Source organism: Anas platyrhynchos, chromosome 2 (genome assembly GCF_047663525.1).
Source record: "Anas platyrhynchos isolate ZD024472 breed Pekin duck chromosome 2, IASCAAS_PekinDuck_T2T, whole genome shotgun sequence".
Classification (NCBI taxonomy): Eukaryota; Metazoa; Chordata; class Aves; order Anseriformes; family Anatidae; genus Anas; species Anas platyrhynchos.
In genome coordinates, this window is record NC_092588.1 from 22347614 (window position 1) to 22368308 (window position 20695).

Below are 20695 nucleotides of genomic sequence, written 5' to 3' on the forward strand. Positions count from 1 at the left end.
GACATAAGGCCCAGTTTCTAGTTAAAATTAACCAATTAAATTGTTTCCTAATTAAAAACATTAGGCAAGCTTAACCTCTGGGGCTCACAAAAGCAGCTTCATTCCCAGCAGATGAACTTGCAAATTCACACGAAATTCTGTGACTGCTTCAGCTAGAAATTTCAGGTATGTTCAGAAAAAGTGCTTCTGCCAGGACCAAAGATCAGCCACTGGTTGATGAGCTGTAATCTTTCCAAACTTACGTGATAGACTTACGCCAGCCAAGAAGCCCTACATCTTCATCATTTGATGAAAGCACTTTCACGGGTCATTTGAAGTACCATATAAAAGGTTCTAGTCCCATGTACCTCCAGCTCCTTAAGCAAGCATTAACTTCATTCCTACAGCCTTCAGAAACAATGGTGCTCCTTGTTGTATGTGAAGACAGATCCAAATAGGCATAAGCATAATGCTTTTTGCCTACCAGAAATCAAAACTTACCGCGGTCTTAGAAACCTTGATGCACCGAGAAGATAATTATGTCTAATTTAGAAACATGCTTGCTTTTATCAAAACCCTTCCTGCTATTTATCAAGGTAGAAGCGAAAAACTAGAACTAAAGTAGCGCAACATAGTTGTACCCTCAATAGCCAATTTTGCTACAACATGCAAAAACCTTAAGGTACTGAAACTCACCCTTATATTGTGTTATTTTTCACTGGCATTCATTATCAGAAGTGTTTGGCTCTTGAAGACACAAAGATCTGCAATATTCCAAAAGACACCTTGAGTAATTCCTCAAATTACAGGAATTACATGTTCTAAGTGAGTCTACTGACCGTCATAATGACAAAACTACTTCTTAGGCAAACATTGCAGAAAGACCTCTTGTGCAAACCACTTGAGTGAAGAATTACCAAGCCATAGAATCAAACAGTTCAGTTGAAAGAGGCTTACAAAGATCATCAAGTCCAAGATGGGATCAAGAGTTCATAATATCCTGAGCTCACAGTTAACTTTCCATACAGCAATGGCACGATTTTATAATACAGTATAATTCCAAAAATAATGGTAGAAAAAGGGCAAAAGGAGTAGAAAAAAAGTTGAGGGGAAAAAATCGATGAAGTTGAATTGCTACAGGCCAATTCTCTAATCTACCTACCCAGATAATGGAAAAGTCTTGTTTTTGAATTGGGATATAAAAACTTCCATGGCATAGACGTTGATGAAAAAGGAGAAATTTGGATTTGGGAATCGTATAGGTATATTAAATTCCAGTGCTTTAAAATGATGAATCTGGAAGAGGAGCAATGTTGTTTCCTTCACTGCTCCTCTACATGACTAAGGATATTCTCTGTGCACTGCGGTTTTTAGATCTATTCCGTTTCTGAAACACTTATTAGACAGTAACACTCACACATGCTTACAGAACAGCCAAAGAAAATGGCAGAAACGTGCAGCCATATACATTCATATACAAACAGATATGTGTAGGTATACGTTTTTGATAGTTTCAGTCTTCTCTGGGATAAGATGATTAATTTTAGTGAAATTATTAATATAAAAAAATACAGAAAAACAGTAGAGGCTTTACAGTATTATGCATTTGAGAAAAACGTGATTACATGCACTCATATTTTCACTGCGAAGAGTAGCATATACCTGATGTTTCACCAAAGTATAGATAATGCTTTTTTGCCAAGGAAAATAAAATCTTTAAATATTTATTGGTGTAAAGCTAAGTAAGGGCTTTTATAAGAGAGTAAATATGTGATAAAAACACCACTGGTTTACCAAAATGAAGAATGCCATAACTGAAAACATCTTCAAATAATAGTCTAAAATATTAAATTGCTGGAAACAATGACTCTAAATGCCACTTTTTTTTTTTTTTTTTTTTTTTGGAGGAAGGCAATATAAACATATAGTAACCAACATATGTACAAGAAGTCACTCTATATAGTTGCATCTTTCCTGCTTTCCTGAATTCTGTTTAAATTAATCTTTCATAAGGCATTAAAAAGCATATCTATTCAACAGGGCTTTCAAGAAACACAAAGGTTTTAGGTAAGCATATGTTACGTAATCTGAGTTAAAAAACAGCAAGTAAGCAACTGGTGCACATACTACATGAACACAGCTACTGCTGCCACACATACAGCTCAGCTTTACCAAAACAACCTATGCAGAATAAAGTATTTAAGAACAAATGAGCACCAATTTTGGCTGACATATACAAGAATATTTCAAAGAAAAATCAACTCTAAAATATCTATGCCAGTTTAAGCCCTGTTTAAAATCTAGCATAGGTTCATCAATCATCAAGCAGGGTATGGAAGATATCTATTGAATTTGCTGCTCCAACTTCACGGATTATTAACAGTTATTGAAAAAAATGTTGGTAACAAAAACGTATTTCAGAAAAGTCTAACAAATTCAGGGAACCAGAAATGTGATTATTTTTAACACCCAAATAATGTAAAATATGTGATTTTTATATGGAGCATATGGATGGAGTGCAACGCATCTGGCATATACTAATTTGCCTTTGAGCAGTTACACAGAATATATATAAATCAGAATAAGTACCTTTTTATCAGGCTTCTTCTTAATGTTTTACTTCCGAAAACATAGATCTTAAGAGCACAATGTTATATAGTGTATTTCCAAAGCCAGTGATAATTTTCTGATTAATTTGAAGTGAACCATGCAATCAAAAGGTCATTTTTTTTTGAAAAGTCACCCATGTTTCCAATATAATACTCTTTAGAAGTACTGATATCTTTAAATCTTTCTTAGTCCTTCCATTTCAAACAAACTGTGAAATAATATAATACAGCAGATATTAGTACATAAAATTTACCATTGAATAACTTTCTCCACAATATTATTTATCTACTCTTCAGGTTTTGAACTGAAGGAGAGCAAAATCAAAAAGGATATTTTTAAAAAATTTATTCTTACAATATTAATTTAAAAGTTAAAAAAAAAACACAAATGTTCAAAATGTTGAAGTTGAGAATCAATCTATAAAACGTCAGAACTGTTACACAGTGGATTACTAACAAGATGGTATGATGAATTCACTCTTTTTAAACTTACAAATAAATTATAAAGTTCTGGTTGTTGGATTTTGGCTTTTTTTTTTTTTAACTAATAATTTGTTGTACATATTGTAAGTGACACAATGTTCAAAAAGTGCTTAATTAAAACACCTCTCTCAGATGTCTTTAGCTGACAAGTCCAAGATGAAGGATTTTGTAAATCAGTTTTGAACTTTAAGTTACAGTACTTTGACTTATAAACTTTCTTCCTTGCTCTGCACCAGGTCTCAAGTTATTTCAGCTCAGTATTAATGAGGAATAAATTAATATAACTTAACTAAATCAATTCCAACAGCTGCTGCCACTTCTAACAATATAGTATCTTGGGTATCCTAGGGTTTTTTGTTTTTAACACATTGGCCTGCAAAGCCTTCTGGTGTTGATTACTAAACACTGTATACACAGTGCAGTGGTCCAAACAAGAAAGGTATTCTATCAGTACTGTCTTTTTCTAGACAGAGCAGCATGTAATGCTTGCTACGCTGCATATCTGGAAGACCATCAGCTGATGATGAAGTGAAAACACTCATGATAACAAGTACCTTTTTTCCTGACCCAAGATGACCAGTTTCTTCTGTTTACACATTATTCAGGGTATTAAGTCTGAAATTTATATAAAACAGTTTTGAAAAATGCAAGTATTATGCAGTCTTATTAATATTAACTTCCCGTGTTCAGTTGAGTTTAGAATAGGAGTAGAAAGTCCTTAAAAAAACAAAACAAAACAAAACAAAAAAAAACAAAAAAAAAAACAAGCCTCAATATTTCCTTATCTCTTGGAATAAACACTAATACAAAGTCAGGAAACGCACAAGCAGAAAGGTTCAGTAATTGAATGCCTTCGTCACCTCAGTCTTTACTAGCAAAATGGGCCTTTAGAAATCCCAGATTCCAGCAGGAAAGACTGAAACAAAGATGTGTCACCCTTCCCGAAAGAGGATCAGATCAGAGAATAGTTAATCAAATTGGACATAAGAATGTCAATGGGCCCTGGTGGGAGGCACCCATGAGCATTGAGAAAGCTGGCAGATGTTACCACAAGGCCACTCTCAACGTTCTTTAAATGATCATGGCAACTGGGAGAGCTGCTTGAGGACTGGAGAAAAGCAGATGTCACTATCGTCAAGAAGAATCTCAAGGAGGAACCAGGAATCTACAGGCTGGCCAGCCTCAACTTGATCCCTGGGAAGGTGATGGAATAGCTAATCCAGGCATATGTAGGACAAGTCATCAGGAGTAGTCAGCATAGATTCTCCAAGGGGAAGTCATGCTTGACCAACTTGATGGATGAGGGGAGAGCAGTGGATATTGTCTTCATGGACTTCAGTAAGGCTTTTGCCACGGCCTCCCACAAGATCCTCAGAGACAAGCTGATGAAGTATGGGCTGCATGAGCAGGCAGGGAGGTGGATCCAAAACTGGTGTAATGATCAGGCATGAAGTCTAGTTGCAGGCCAGCAACTAGCCACGTAATCCATGGGGCCAATCCTGGGCCCAATCCTATGTAATGACTTCATTAACATTCTGGATGATGGGGCAGAGTGTGTAACCTCAGCAAGTTTTCAATTGACACAAAACTGTGAGGGCCACACAACCATTCACAGGGACCTCAACAGGTTGGAGAAATGGGCTGACAGGAAACTCATTAAGTTCAATGAGGAGACCTGCAAAGTCCTGCTCCTGGGGAGGAACGACCCCAGGCACCAGCACAGGCTGGGGGCCACCCAGCTGGGAAGCAGCTCTGTAGAAAGGGACCTAGGAGTCCTAGTGGACACCAGTTGAACATGAGTCAGCAGTGTGTCCATGTCCCTAAGAAGGCTAATGATATTCTTGTCTGCATTAGGCAAAGCATCACAGCAGGTGGAGGGAGGTTGATCCTTCCACTCTATTCAGCAGTGGTGAGGCCACACCTGGAGCATTGTGTCCAGTTCTGGGCTCCACGGTACAAATAAGACATGGAAATACTGGGAGGAGTCTAATGATGGGCCACAAAGATGATCAAAGGTCTGGAGCATCTCTTATGAGGAGAGGCTGGGAGAGACAGGACATTTCAGCGCGGAGAAGAGAAGGCTCAGGGGGAATCTTATCATTATATATAAATAACCGAAGGGACATTGGAAAGAGGATGGAGCCAGGCTCTTTTCAGTGGTGCCCAGTACTGAGACAACAGGCAATGGGTACAAAGAGAAGCACAGGAGCTTCCTGTTGAACATAAGTATGCACTTTTATTTATTTATTACTGTGAAGAGGACTGAGCACTGAACAAGTTTTTTATTGAGCAAGACCTTGTACAACTTGCTGCATTAAGTAACAGGATTACAGACTTCACACATGAGAAAATTAAAGAGCTTGCCTCAAGTTCAGTTTAAAGAGATGTTTGAGGTGTTAATTCTATTCCTGATTAAAACAAACTTCAGCAGCATTGATTTTTCTGTATCACCTTCTACTGAAAACATGCTGCATGTTATACTATACAGCATACAAATAGGAAGTAGGACATACTATTACAAAATGTTTAAGCAGATACACTTTCCTCTATTACTAAAAAAAATTACAAAATACAAGCTTGCAACAAACATTAAAATAAGCACATCAAAAGCACACAACAACTCTTTTGTATGTGTTTTGTATATATAAACTTATTTTACCTCTGCCAAACTTAATAAGAAGCATTACTATTTTGAGATTAAAAATCCAGTTATGCTCCCTCCAAATAGTATTATATTGACCTATGCCCAGTATCACCAATTAGCTAAGAGGTGATAATGGAAAAGTCTATAATGTAGAAGAGACTTAGTTTACACAATGCTTTCACTTCAGCAAAGAAACTTAAGAACCCTAAAATATGTTACTAGTAGCCATGGGAGAAATTCAAAAGCAGTTCCTTGAAGCATTAAGAGAGTCTCACGGATTTTTAGACTGCAATATTCTCATTGTTTCTGTTCTTCAAGTGGCACAATGGAAAGCTTATAGAAGCATGTTGAAACTCTGGACGATTATAAAAAAAAAAAGAGTTACATTTACATCTATTTACCCTAGAGCACTGACCATATAGTCACAACAGCAACCACACAGATTATTATTCAAATGTGTAACAGCATCCACATTTTGGCATGCATAGTCACTTTATAATAAAAGGTAATACTCTAAAATGCCATTCATTGAAAGCATCTGGCTCCAGATATTCCATTGTATTTAAAAAATTATGCAGAAGCCTAAAAAAGGACCAGTTGTATTTCCAAACTTCCTTTTTTTTTTTTTTCCAAGTTTTAAATAAATGTGAACAAGAATGATCTATACAACTCAAACAATATACATAGATAGCTCACATGGAATTGTTGTGCATCATTAAACAAACTTCCAAATTCTAACATTTTCTTTAAACACTAAATTCAGTCTTCTGCAAACAGCTGTTGTGTGTATTGTTCCTAAAGACAGAAAACTCTGTATTGGAACAAGATAGAAAATTTCCTTCTGACAAGACTAGAAGAAGCAGAAAACCTTACTGTACTCTTAACTAATGATTTAAAAATGTCTCACTTCTAGCCAAGATATATTAAGAACCTGTTTATATTCACTGCTTGTTGTGCCAAACTTATTTAAATAGCTTCTCTGTACTTCTGTTTTTTTACCCTTATTCAGACTTAAAAAAAAAAAAATCATTTATAATTAATCATATCATTAATCATTAATTTTCAGACACTATCTAAGAACATATCAGGACATCTGACTTACTGTAGTAGATATTACATAGACAAAGCTAAAGAGTTTATAACCTATCTGTACAAAATAGACTGGGTAGAGGAGGGGACAAAACTAACAACCATTTAAAACTGAGTAACAGTGGTTTCAGATGTCACACTGGTTCGACAGTGGGAACGCAAGGTGCAGAGGTAGGTTAAACAAGAAACTAACAACAATAAATGAAAAGGGGTAGTCCTCATTGGGCTGAGTTTGCCCCACACACCCCAACACCATTTTCCCATTGCTCTGTACCAGCTGAATAAAATCTCAATAAGGCCAAAGGCAATTACATTTCTTCATGGCTGTATCACATTAATCTTAAAGGAGACACAGCATGGCTTCATGGAAAAATCATTGAAAATTTATGTGCTTTGTGAAAATGTTCTGATGTTATGCTTCTGTCCTACCTCATTTCAGCTTAACTAAGTTAAAAAGGTTCTGATTATTTGTTTTCATGCTTTCAGACAAAACTACACCAGACAGTTACACTACAAATATTGAGTATTTCAGTAAGCAAGCATGCTGACAAATTGGCATTATAAACCTAAGAGTCTCAAAGTAATAGTTAAAAGACAAACAAATCTGAAGAAGTTCAGGTACTAAAAGGCATACTTGTCTCTGGGAACACAGATAAATCCAGCTGTACCGTGTGTAATGAGTCTACACGGCAGTAGTTGTGGTCCCAAATTTTTAGCTTGATTTACCTTATCACACTTAAAATGTTACGATGTGATACGATGCACAAATGGAACAAAGCATACCAAAAGATTTTCTGACTACATGTTCAGATTAAACAGTCTTGACTTACGCAAAATGGGAGAAAAAATGTATATAACAGACATTAAAATTTAAAATATCTTAACATCTAAAATCTTTCAATCACACACAGAAATTCTAAGATTTTTTTTTCCTGTTGTAATTGTGTAAGACTGACAGTTAGAGGAAGAAAAGAGTTTTATCAATTAATAACATTTTGATGATAACATGTGCTTGAAAGCATCATGTTTTATAATTATTTCATTAAATGTTCAAAAATCACGATGGTTGCACAGAGCATTTTGCTACACAAGACTATGGTAACTCAACCTTTTCCAATAAACAATATACAAGGCTATAAGTTTGACTAGAATCCTTAACCTAGAATAATTACAGTATTATTTAAAGAAGAAAAAAAAAGTATTCTGTTAATATTTTAATAAGGGTATTATATCTTTTCAAGTTTCTTCATGGCTGACACTGTCTTTTTTTTTTTACTTATACTTGCAGCAAATTATTGCAGTTATACTAATGATGGAACTACTGCCATGTTGACAGATTTCTAAATTCACATTTAAAACCATTTCAAATGACCAAGCAACTCAAGCTAGTAACACTAGAAGCATGAAACTAATTTTACTTAGAAATTGAATAGAACAAGTTTTAGGAGGCTGTATAAGCTAAGGTCACAAATTCCACAAATAAATAAATACATGAATAGAAATTAACCAGTTTAATTAATTAATCGCTGTTGATCAAGACCATGGACAAAAGAAGTTTTCTAATGTAGTCACTAAACTATTCTTATTTTTCGGTATAAAAAGGCAGTTGAAACACTGTTTAACTGCAGATTACAAATATTAATGTTAAGGAAGGTCTTTTATTTGAACATTTGTCATTTATATGAATATTTAAACAGGTTCAATTAAATTTTGGAAAGATACATAACAGTATTGCAAAAATACATTAATGGTCCAATTTTTTAAAAAGAGGTGTATCTGGAAATATCTAGTCCAGTTATGATGCAAGAATGAAGAAAAAATTAAACGTAATTTAAAAATGCAAAGTTATTAAAATGATAAAATAGCAATTCACACATTTAAGTTTTTCAGATGGTGTTGGTGCAGAACGAGCTTAATTGGACTTGAATGTTTGACAATTACACATAACAAGGTCATTTACACACAAGACACAGAAACATTTGCAGATCATAATAATCCTCCCATTTCAAGGGCCAACTATGAAGCCTGGTTAATGTGCACAGTGTTCTGTATATTGGCAATGAGACCCGTAGTGAAAGATTCTTGTGTTGGCCACTTAACAGTTGATGACTTAAAACTGAGAGAGCACATCACGCTCAACAAACCACTCATTTGATCAGTTATGACAAATTTAAGGTTTAGAATACTGTATTGGTCTGCCAAACAACAGTGAAAAAATAAGTTCAGAACCAGGCAAAAAGTTTCCAGATTGTTTCCAGGTCAGGAGTCTGCAGGATGAAAGTTATGATCAAGAATACTTCAAAGCAAGCACTGTGCCATATATACCCACAGCCTTCACTTCCTGTATCTCTTCCAAGCACTTTGCATGCAAATATGTATTTTGACTTTATATACAGAATCCATTGCAGCATTCAATTGTATCAAGTTATGACCTGCATGGTTCATTTCCTATTAAAATTGGTTTTAATAAGAGTAGTGATTTTTCTTTAACAAAATTATGTAATTATTTGATAGACCATCCCAAATGACTAAAACCTAACTGATCCTAAGCAAGGACCATCAGAAAACACACTCTTTTCTTTTACTTAAACACCGTAAATGAAAATGCTGAGAAACAAGAATTTTAATACATAAGATTTGACATGTTAAATAAATAAAAATCGGATCAACACTATGTGCTGCAAACTAAAATGAACAAGGCAACAGAAAAACATGTGGAACAAAAATGCACTACTGGTAGACATGCAAGAGAAAGTTTTCCCTCTCTCCACTCCTTTAACTCCAAGGATACATACCTGCTGAATGTGTCTACTGGGTCGTTTCTGAGGCTGGTAGATAAGCCAAGTATAAAGCACTGGATCAACATTAATCGCTAATCCTTGTACACTGGACAACAGTACTGCACCTATACACCATGGAAAAGAAAATAGAATACATTTTGAGAATATATATATTCACAGAAAATAATAACTGCCATATAAAGAATCTTCACGTATATTCATTTTTTTCTCGCACTTACATCTCCTTTGATGCAGACTTTTGTTTGGATTGTACTTCAGATATATTTACTCATGTAAGATTTCTACTAAGAGTAATAATTACCACATAAATTTCAATAACTTTCTGAAAATGAGAAACTTGCCAGCACTGCTATTCTTAGAGAAGTGCACATACACACAAAATGCAGAGAACTGCATTTTGATCTTTCTTGTTACTATTTTTTGCCAAGAAAAACTGTTTTCACAGAAATCGAGCATGTAACAATACACATAACACCTTTACTTGGATTCTCTGCCAACAATAGAGTTATGCAAAAAATGAGTCAAATGCCCCTTGACACAAAGAAAGGAATATAATACATGACTGTATGACCTTCCTCCACCCCCATACACACAGAGAAAAACCTGGTTTAGGACACTGGATTCTTTTTTTTTAATCTCTTTTAATAAAGTTAGTTCTACTCTAGGTTAGTGTTCTGCTCAAGACAAACATTTTCTGTGTTAATGCAGTCTTAAATACTCTTTAGCAGACTTGCTGGGTAAAATATGGCAAAATTTTCAACTCTGCTACTGTTGTTAGTCTTAGTATTGTGTGCTTTTAGAGTTTTAACCTAAGTTTTACAATACGTTTTGTTTTCTTTAAATCTGATTTTTGAAATTGTAGGATTATAAGGTAGGGCTACTGTAACTTCATTTCTTAAAAGTAAACTCACAGTTTACATATGCTTGTGAAGTAACACCTACATGGGAATCACTGAGGCATAAAACAGGAGGAAAACTGTTCTCAGTAACTAGAAGTCTTAGCGTACCACAATCCAGACACCCTCAAGCCCAATTTAAGAGGCACTATTTCATTTCTGATTGCATTAAAAATCTAACCGTGCATTAATTTAGCGAGACTTTTCTGTAAATAGTATAAAGTATTGTTATTCACTGAAGTTTATTTTTTGTGGCAGAAACTGACTGAGCTGCAAGATTCACAAGCAAATAGATCAATAAAACACAAAGACAGTGATTGTATTGAAAAAGTACAGCAAGCATTGTTAAGTTGCTGTCTTTTCGTGCAAGTTTTGCAACTTTGTAATGAATAAATAAATGAAATTAAATATTCCAGTAAGTAATGAAACACATTCAAAAAAGAAATCCTAGCTACTGGAAGGTCCAGTCCAAGTTCTACAGAATGACAGTAGTTTTACAATTCTAGAAATCATGTTAGTTCCAAATCAATTAGTTCCAAAGCAATATCGAATGTATTTACTCTGAAGAATATAATTAAGCAGCAATCTGAGTTTAATATTAAATTTAAATCCAAAAGGTTTATTACACAATTCAACATACTTTCCAAAAAAACTGAGAAACCATATTCCTCAAAACATAATACATCACAAAAACAAACAAAAAAGTAAATAAGTTCTATACTTATTGTAGAGAACAAAATCTTAAAACCTGCTCGATTCCAAATGGCAGAAGTCCAATCAAACTAGGGCTACACAAGCAAAGACTGACAAGTACAATGGGAAAATGGCAGTCAAGAAATACACAAAGATAAATCACCAGCCTAGCACAGGCTTGGAGTTGGAACACACACTGTGAGGAGCTCCTATACTTAGAATAGTCTTTGTGATCTGATGGTTTTAAATGTCAGCAATAAACCTTAGAAATAAATCTGCAATTTAAGGCAAAGCTGATGTTGAGCATAAAATAAAAGGGTAATGTGCAAGTAAGAACAGCAGTGAATGTGTCTTGCAGCAGGATCTGGAGGAAACTAGAAAATGGAAGCAGAAGGTAACAGATTGATAAAAGTATACGCTACAATCATTAGCTTTTATAAGATACTTGGATGCCAAAATGAGAGAATCCTGCATCTTTAAGAGATACTGCCTGTTGTCAGCAATACTTAATGAAAGGTTTAATGTATGTGATATGACAAGTGGGAGTCAGAGACCTCCCAAAGAGTGAGGAATAAAGTCAGCCTACAGGCAAAATCAACAGAAATCCCATATTTACAACAGACTCTTGAAAAAAAAAAATAGTGTTACTGTAGCACATGCTGCTAGTTACTCAATTTAGTTTCTTGTTTACTGCAAAAAATGAGCTAAAACTAAGATGTTCAAAACACTTAAGCCATGCTTTGAACTGAAACTATCTTTTAACTTCCATGAAGTCACTATCACAACCCCATAAAACTTTAATGTAAGGTAGAATGGAGAGCAACATAGTTTATTTTTCCAGTTGTCTTTTGTCATTGATAGCTTGCATCTGGGGAGAAGAAAAAAAACCCTAACATACAAGTAGTTAGATAAGCAATGGCACTATTTGACTTTCAATTTGACTGCAAGGTAATTCTGGCCTCCTACCAAGCCACTTCTGTCACTCTGAATTACCGAAATTTACTGCCATGTTTGCTGCTCAGCTGCTCTGTTCACAGAGCAACGTAATCACCTATATAACGCTGTTATCTGTGTAATGGCTCTCCTCAAAATAAGACACTAAATAATCAAAGAAAATATTCTCAGATTTATCCCCCCCCAAGCTTAAACTTGAGTTTTCATTCCAAGAAACAAGAAGCCTCCTCCCGCCCCCCCCAGTTTTCACGGCAATCTCTGTGGGAGAACCAAGCTGTAAGTTGGCAGCAGGCTCCTTACATGGTTAAGAAAAAAAAAAGAATAAATTAATTGTTATTTTCTCTCTGTCAAGATGCAACACTAGAGTTTCCTGGATTTCATTAAGATTGTGGTGAACTTTCTTTTCTCCCCTCCCCCTTTTCTCCTCCTAATTAAATTTACATTTCAGAAAAAAAAAAAAAAAAAAGAAGCAGACCTTAGATCCATACCATACTAGGTTTCGTTTTCAGATCCCAGCTCTTGCCAGAGTTATCTATTACATCTCTCTAGAAAACGGCTTAAAAACAAGATCGAGCCCAACACCACGCACAATCTTTGCATGTTTGAGAGAATTTCCTCAACGTCACTTGCCTTGGTGTCACGGGCCAGGTGCAGCTAGGCAAATAATTTCTTTCCTGCCCAACTCGTGCCTGGCCCTGGAGGCATGAACCCAGGGAGGCAGCCGGCGGGCAGGAGGACGAGCAGGAGGCGGCTGAGCGCAGCTGCGCTTTCACCCTGCAGATGAGCTTCTCGATGAGTTTCCTTGGAGGACGACAGCTGTGGCTACGGCACTCGCTTTCCTGAGGCTTTCCTGAAGGCCTGGGGGCCCGCAGGGGATAATAACCCACCGCCTCCTGCGAGGCCTCCTACATCTGGGCCCGCTCTGCCGCCACCTCCTCCTGCCAGGAGTACCCAAGTGAAGGCTGCCTGGGAGGAGAGGGGCCCTTAGCATGGGGTTTCTAGTGCTCCCCTTCACAAGGGGAAATTCAAGCGTGTAAGAAGTGAGCCTCGCCTCTTGTGAGACAGGTGAGATGGAAGAGAATGCTTGGGGACTGAGGCTCCAGAGAAAGGAGGCAGGAGGTAAAGGGAGGAGTGGTGAAACAGGGCAGAGTCAAGGAGCAGGGTGATGGTGCTGAAGGATGCTCAGCCGTGAGTGAGGAACAGAAAAGGGCTTCAAAAATCAGAGCCAGAAGAAAGGAATGACAGCAGCAGGACAGTGAAAGGAATGACGAGGTGAAATAGTGTTTGGGGAATGAGAAAGGAGGTGGCAATGCCTGGAGCAAACAGCTGTTTGTTTGGAAGAATAAGAACCTCATGAAAGAATAAACTGCATTACTGAGTCATTCTCACCATTGTGGTGGAAAAGATTTACTAGGAAGAGTAGACAATAATAGGTCAGTCAGAAATTTAGTTGTTGAAACTCAACATTTATTGCAGCAGCAATAACATATACTGTAACTCACTTGACATTTAGAAGCAGCCTTGCTATTTACGTGCAGAAAAAGGTATTTTATCTCTGCAACAGTAAAAGATCATCCCAGCAGTGGTCTTTCTAAATTCTGCTGTGTGTATGCAGTACCTAAACACATCTAGATTGCTATTTACAGTAAAAACATCCAGTAAAACATTTCAGATAGTCTCCTATAAAATGAACTGAAAAACCTTTACAGGAAACTAAAATTTAAGTTAATGCACAGTTTATATTGAGGAGGGATCACAAATATGAACAAAGGGAGTGATCTACAAGAAAAACTAATTCTGACAAGTTTTGTTTATTTTTAGTAACTAGGTAACTAAAGAAAACATTACACCATCTTGCTATATAAACGGCACCATGAATTATTTCAGCATTGAGCTTACGACTCCCTCCGTCTCAGGACATGTGAATGATAAGCAGGTGCTGATACAGGTCAAAGTAGCACTGTGAGTTTACTATCCAATTATTTTAAAGGATAGCAGAAGAAATACTCTTTTTTAACTTCTCTTATTGTTTTCAAGGGCATTTCCACTCAGGCATATTGTTAAAATGCAGACCTATGTATTGCACAGAAATGAAAAGTTCTTTTTATAAGAAGTGTATAGGTAATTAGTTCTCTCTGCTAGTTGACTCAGAACAGATGCACAGTAAATCACTAAATGTGGAAATATCTAACTCTGTTTAATTTTAGCCTGGGAGTCAACTAAGGGAAAAAGAGTGCTCTTTACTACTCTGCTCACTGCCAAAATGGCTCACTTATTCACATTCCAAACAGGCTTTACCAATTAGCTATCCCATGGCACCACAGCCATTTTCAGTTACGTCCCAAGCTGAAGAATGAGAGCTGAAGTAGGAGCTACAGATTGCAGTTACACAGCATAAAAATATAACATGCAAACTCTTTCTCAGCATTGTAATATCTATAACAAGCCAGTGCGATTTGATTGCCTTGCAAAATCTAATCTAATGTTACGTAAGAGATGGAGACCAACATTTCATCTTGAATTGCTGACTAAGGCAAGGAAAATAGACAAAGTTTGTTATTTTGAAAAGTTGTTATACATTTTACTAGCTACAGTAACTTGACAAATTTTGTCTAGCCACTGAAATGTATGTCTGCATATGTCTCAAGTCAAGGTTGAGTTGCATGGTTACAAATGGCCTTTTACATATTACCCCAATTTTATCTCAGAGAAAAAATCTCCTAATCTACAGTACTTTCACAGCTTCTCGCTCATCAAATGCTTAAAATAACCCGACGATCAATTAACTTAGTTGCCTGGACCAATATGAGAATATTTCATTAAAAGAAAACTACAATAAGCATCCGTGCAATAAGCATTTTGTTCTGCAATATCACAGTTCCTTCACAGTACAGCTATACTTTGCTCAAACATACATACACCACAATATTTAAATACTATATATTTTTGAAATAATAGCTTTTGATCTTAGGAAACATTTAATGAGTATGTACTTCTACCACAACCTTGTAACTCTCCAACTGAGGTTTATAGTTGAAAAGCTCTAAGTGCTGACACAACAGGTCAGCATCATTATTTTGACTTCAAAAATACAGAAAGCAAGGCATAGAGGTGAAGTTATTAAATCACACAGCAGGACAGCAGGACCTGGGGATAGAATTCAGATGTTGAAGTTGTGTGCCATACCTAGGTATCTACTGTAACTAGTAGCAAAAAAATAAATGTACAGTTTCAACCTGTGTTAAAAATAAGTCTAAATCACAAATACCTAATTTCAACTGAATGTTCTGATAAACCACTGTAAGGCTTAAAGAAACAAAACATCCTCTCCCTCTCTATTTATATAAATACCCAAATAGTCACAAACGCTGAATTAAAGAATTACAGCCAAAGACATAACATAACGAGGCAAAATACAAAAACGCTCAACGCATTGGTTAACACAAAGCTATGTATGGCAGACATAATTTTTCTGAAGTACAAGGAGCCATATTTCTGTAAATCAGCCTGAAGCAAGGTATATCTAGTCAAGGTATGGAGAACAATCCTCAGATATTCCAAACAATCTCTGTCCTTTGATGTTAAGAATGGAAATGAGTCCATTTAGTGTTTTGCCTTTCTTAGTGAAGAAAAATGTTATTGCATGCTGAGATGCAAATTTTCAGAAAACTACTGTAAGATGTATATTTAAAATGGTTGCTATATGCTTCTAAAAAAAAGAAAATCATGAAAGGCTGCTTTGTTTTCCAAAATTCACTAGACCAAAACTTTAATTTCCTTTAGAGAATATGGCGATGTGGGTTCAGGGACACAGCTTAATAGGCAATAACAATCATGAAAAACGGGAAATGTGTAGGCAGCTATAGTATACAGAAATGTCAGCTTTATTTGGGTGATTACTGAATTGTCTCCATGAAAATATAACAGCAATATTCCTATACTGAGATGCATAGCCCATATCCATTAATTTTAATTCTTTAATATAAAAAAGCTCATTCAAGTATAATTTTGTCATGTCCATCTTTAGGTCCTGCTTATATATTTAACTATCACACTGACTATCCTGTACATATAAGGAGAATGAGGAGCTTTCTCTCAAGGTCCAACTAGAACGCCATCTCTCGATGTTAAAATTTCCATCACAAATCTAGCCCTAAGTCCTTAGACAATTTACTGCGAAACCTCATCAATAAAATATGTACTGCTTGCATCATGATACTTTAACAAATAAGCGTTAGCTCTCAGAAGACTCAATAGCTCTGCCTCTGTATCTGATGCCACCACAACTACACATATAACAAAGTTACTTAGATTTCTAATGCCAAAAACTCCATTAGCTTCACTATACCTGACTAGGTTTTCAAAATGGGCTCAGAATTTTAGCTTGTTTATCTCTGTGACAAAAGAACTTAAATACCTATTTTCATGTCAATGTTGTTCTGTTTCATTTCCTGTTTGGAATAAAGTACAGCTTGCAGTTGTTCACCGTCTTAGGGATCAAGAGGACACCAAACATTAAAATAAAAAGTCCCAAAGATACCACGAAGCACGTCTTCTTGATTCCATTTTAAAGGCTGTTGTTACTTTTCAGCTTACAAGAACTTTTAGTCTTACTTGTAAAATTCAGCAATTCCAGGAAACAGATTTCTGATGAACCACTGAAAGAAAGACATTATCTCAAACAAACCAAAAATAAAATATTTATATTGATGTTTTTCTGTTAAAAAAATAAGAATTTTGGTAATTCCTATATTTAGTGGACTGAGACTAGAAATGAAATGAATAGGGCAGAAAATCCCTGTTTTCATTTGATCTCAAGAGTCTTGCACTGCTTTTGGATTATGTTCTATGTAGCAACAAATGATATGAACAAATGTAATTACAAAATAAGACATACTATGGATCAAACTTCATTTAAGCATATTGATTCAATAGTGTTTTACACATTTTTTGTACAGCAACACTAAACCACAGAGACCCAGAGTTATCCTAGGGAATCATCAAGCATAAGGACAAAGTAGATTTAGTTCTCTAGTCTACTTAAATTTCCTACAGATATTCCACGAGGTGTTTCATCAAAAGGCTTTTAAAGAAACCATACTATCTATAAGGGATATGAGAGGAAGTTAAATGGATAAATAATATAAGATTGAATAAATTATTTAAAAGAAATGAAACAGAGGTAAGAATACACAGTAGTTTTCACTATGGAAGAAGGCAGAGTTGTACAGGATGATGAAATGTCAAGATGTTTCAGGAGATGAATGCGGTGACCCAATCTACTAAGCTATCCAGAGCAACCACCAACAGGGCTGGATGAACTGCTGAAGCATCTGGCCTGATTCAATACAGATAATATGCTTTTCCTACTGGTATCACTGCAACATAACTTTACATGTAAAGTGATGACTGAGCAAACAAGATTTATGTCATCAAAATAGCTCTAGAAAAGTTTTAGCTCAATGTTCAGCTGTAGGGAATGAACAGGCAATGTAACAGAAAATATCATCTATACCACTGTATAAATCCATTGTGTACACAGATATTTGCATGCAGCTCTGGTCAGTTAAGAGGTCACTAGGTCAGTTTTAAGCATTCAAACCTGGAAACTTCTGTTTCACAATACCATTCATTCAGTATTTATGCTCGCTAATTCACACTATGCTCCATGCCAAAAGCATTATACATCCTCCAAACCCCAGAGCAGAGAGCACAGAAATAAAAATGCATACACACGTCTTGAACTCTAGTTGCTGGTTAAGTAATTTGCTTTTCTTCATTTTTAAACTATTGCTTATTTACTATAAAGTAAATGGGTTTTGAACTACTCTAGGTCCAAGCCACCTGGATGTGGACCTCAGAGCCTTAGGCAAACTACAACTGCAGAAGCTCTTTTCCAAATGCAATAATATTTTTTTAATGATTTCATTGTTCTTGGAAAGCACGTATACAAATGTATAAGTAAAACCAGTAGCTGTACTTTACATATTGTCTGCACGTATATGATTTGATGAAGACACTGAAGTCTTCAGATATGTAAGAAGGGAGGGCTAATCACTGTAGACACAGTTGCTTTAACAACCCTGCTAATGTTTGATTAAGGAAACAAATGAAAAAAATAAAACACAGAAAACAAAAACAATCTCCAAATTCTACACAGAAACTGCTGCACAGTTTGAGCCTCAGATGAAGAGACAAAGGGCCACAGAGAGGTGAGCCACTGAGAAAACATGTCAAATATGTCAAAATTACAAGGACAAAGACCTTGTAAGTGAGTGAAGGAAATGATACTCAGACAGGGTGATTGCTGAGTAAAACTTCAGGAGTTGCCTACTCTGGAGCTTCATTCAAAAATTCCATCCACGCCTGGAAAATCTTAGCCCTCCTTGAGGAAATGATGGCTGTCAGGAAGACTTCCTGGAAAGGGAAGGCCTCAAACAGGTGATTTTACTCTATGAACTTCTTGTTCCTTACAGAATGACAGGACTGCAAGAACTGTGAGAATTGAACATCTCTGTACCAGCCAGTTAGTGGACTGAAACTGAAGTTACAGCATCCTGACCAACTGATCCTTGAGGCCTAAAAGGCAGTCTGAATGCTCCAGGTGGAAGCACAAATCACAGCAAGCTGGGGGCTGTGGCTGACTTGGATAAACAATCTCTTTTGTAATCTTTCCTGCTGTGAATGAAGATGTTTTCAATAAACTTCCTCTTTAAAGCTCAGATGTCCTCTACACATAACAAAGAGATGTGTACAAGGTAACGAGACGTTACCATCACTTACACTGAGACGTTGTTTAGTGGTGGGACTCAGTAGGTCAGGCTGATGGTTGTTGGTCTTGGTGATCTTAAAGGTCTTTTCCAAATGAGATGATTCTATGGCTCTATGATGTTCAGCCCAGAAAATGAGCCAGGAAGATGAAGTTAGATTTATCAATATCTCATTCGGCTTAGAAAAGTAGAAAACAGCCAAGGTCTGCTCCAAGTCTCTGAGATCATGGGAAACTGAAGATTGTTGCTGGAATACTTGATTTCACATTTGCCTCAGCAGGGAAGAGAGGACGATATGTCACCACCTCTCTTAATGCAGAAGATAGTATCAGCCATGATCCAAACACATAATCCCTAACTAAGTGAACAGAATACCTAATAAGCTCTCGCAACTTGTCTATTATGAAAAGCATCAGAGTGAAGCTCTGCTAACTTCAGAGTTTGCAAACCCTGATTTCTGTGAGCTGCAGTCCAGTTAACCATGCGATACAGTATATATATAATCACACTGATATCAGTGTGATTATGCTTTCTTTATTGCTAGATTGGAAGAGTGCTGCCATCCCGTTTCTTTTACGAAACACTATAGGAAGACTGTGAACTAGTGATACAGTTAAACTGAACAATGCCTCAATATATTGCCTTGTATGTGTTTTTCAATATTCTTCACTTTGTTACTTTCATAATATGGGTTTTAAAATGAAACCAGAAAATGCTATGAAAACTGCCAAGAAGTTTCTTAATACATTTCAGCTTCTGTATTTATAAACACCTCACTATCCTTTGCAATTTCTTACAGCAGTATTCCTCTGTGAATTGCAATGTGATTCTTCCCCTATGGCAACACGGCATCAAGGGAGCTATTTTCATTCCTTTTTCAGCAGTTGAACATTTGTAGCACTGTGACTATGGATACCAACTAACTGGTTTTGCACTTGAACTTATAAAATTGAAACTTTTTTTTTTTTACCAGTAGATGATTCACGTACTTTTTCTTAGAAGTAATTTGAATAATACACAGCTGTGTTTTGTTTTTTTCCTTAAAAATTGTAGGTGCTCAATTGAATAAATGCACACATGCTCAAAGGTTGATGAATAAGAATTTTAGGAAAGCAAACAAGCTTTACAGTAGAAATTACATGTAAGGTTATGCTTTTCTGTAGCAGAAATGTAAGCAGAGGAAGAATGGAAACTATGCATGTTCTAAATACAAAATCCTACTTAAATCACATATTCCTTTATATTATTCAAGAAGCCCTCATGCTCTACAACAGTGATTCAGGACTGCAATAAATAGCATATAAATGTGCTGCCAAACAATGAGCCAGAATAAAAATAGCCTCAGTACTTTACACTACCACAGTTGTGACACTACAAGATACGTAAAATGACATGGGCAGTTCTCCCATAATTTTTTTTTTCTAAATGTGCACTCCAACAGAAACTTGATACATAAGGGGTTAAGTAGAAAACAAATATTTTCTTCTTAATGAAAAACTTGGAAAAATATGAATTTTTTAGTGCTTGGTAACTGAATGAGAAAGAAATACAAGTATATACCTTCAGATACTAAAAACATAAAATGAACAAGTTATCTAATGGGCAATCCTGTTTCTTTTTGCAGATGATGTTTGCATAGGCAATAATTTCAAAAGACACTTGTATTTGTGAATGACAGTACACAGATAATAAAAAAAAACCTTTCAGCTGAATTTGTGTTCAGTTTACTTACACTAGGAAAATTAGAGTTTAGAGGTAAACTTAATGATAACATCAA

The 20695-nt window shown here is 35.9% G+C and overlaps 1 protein-coding gene across 8 annotated transcripts in view; it reads right to left on the bottom strand.

The window, feature by feature from the left end:
- Positions 1-20695, bottom strand: part of VPS13B (vacuolar protein sorting 13 homolog B) — a 465257-nt gene that overhangs the window by 251992 nt on the left and 192570 nt on the right. For all 8 annotated transcript variants that reach the window (XM_072034434.1, XM_038173544.2, XM_072034433.1 and 5 more), the window contains one exon: positions 9600-9709. In XM_072034434.1, the coding sequence (XP_071890535.1) occupies positions 9600-9709 (110 nt within the window). The remainder of the gene's footprint in view (positions 1-9599; positions 9710-20695) is intronic.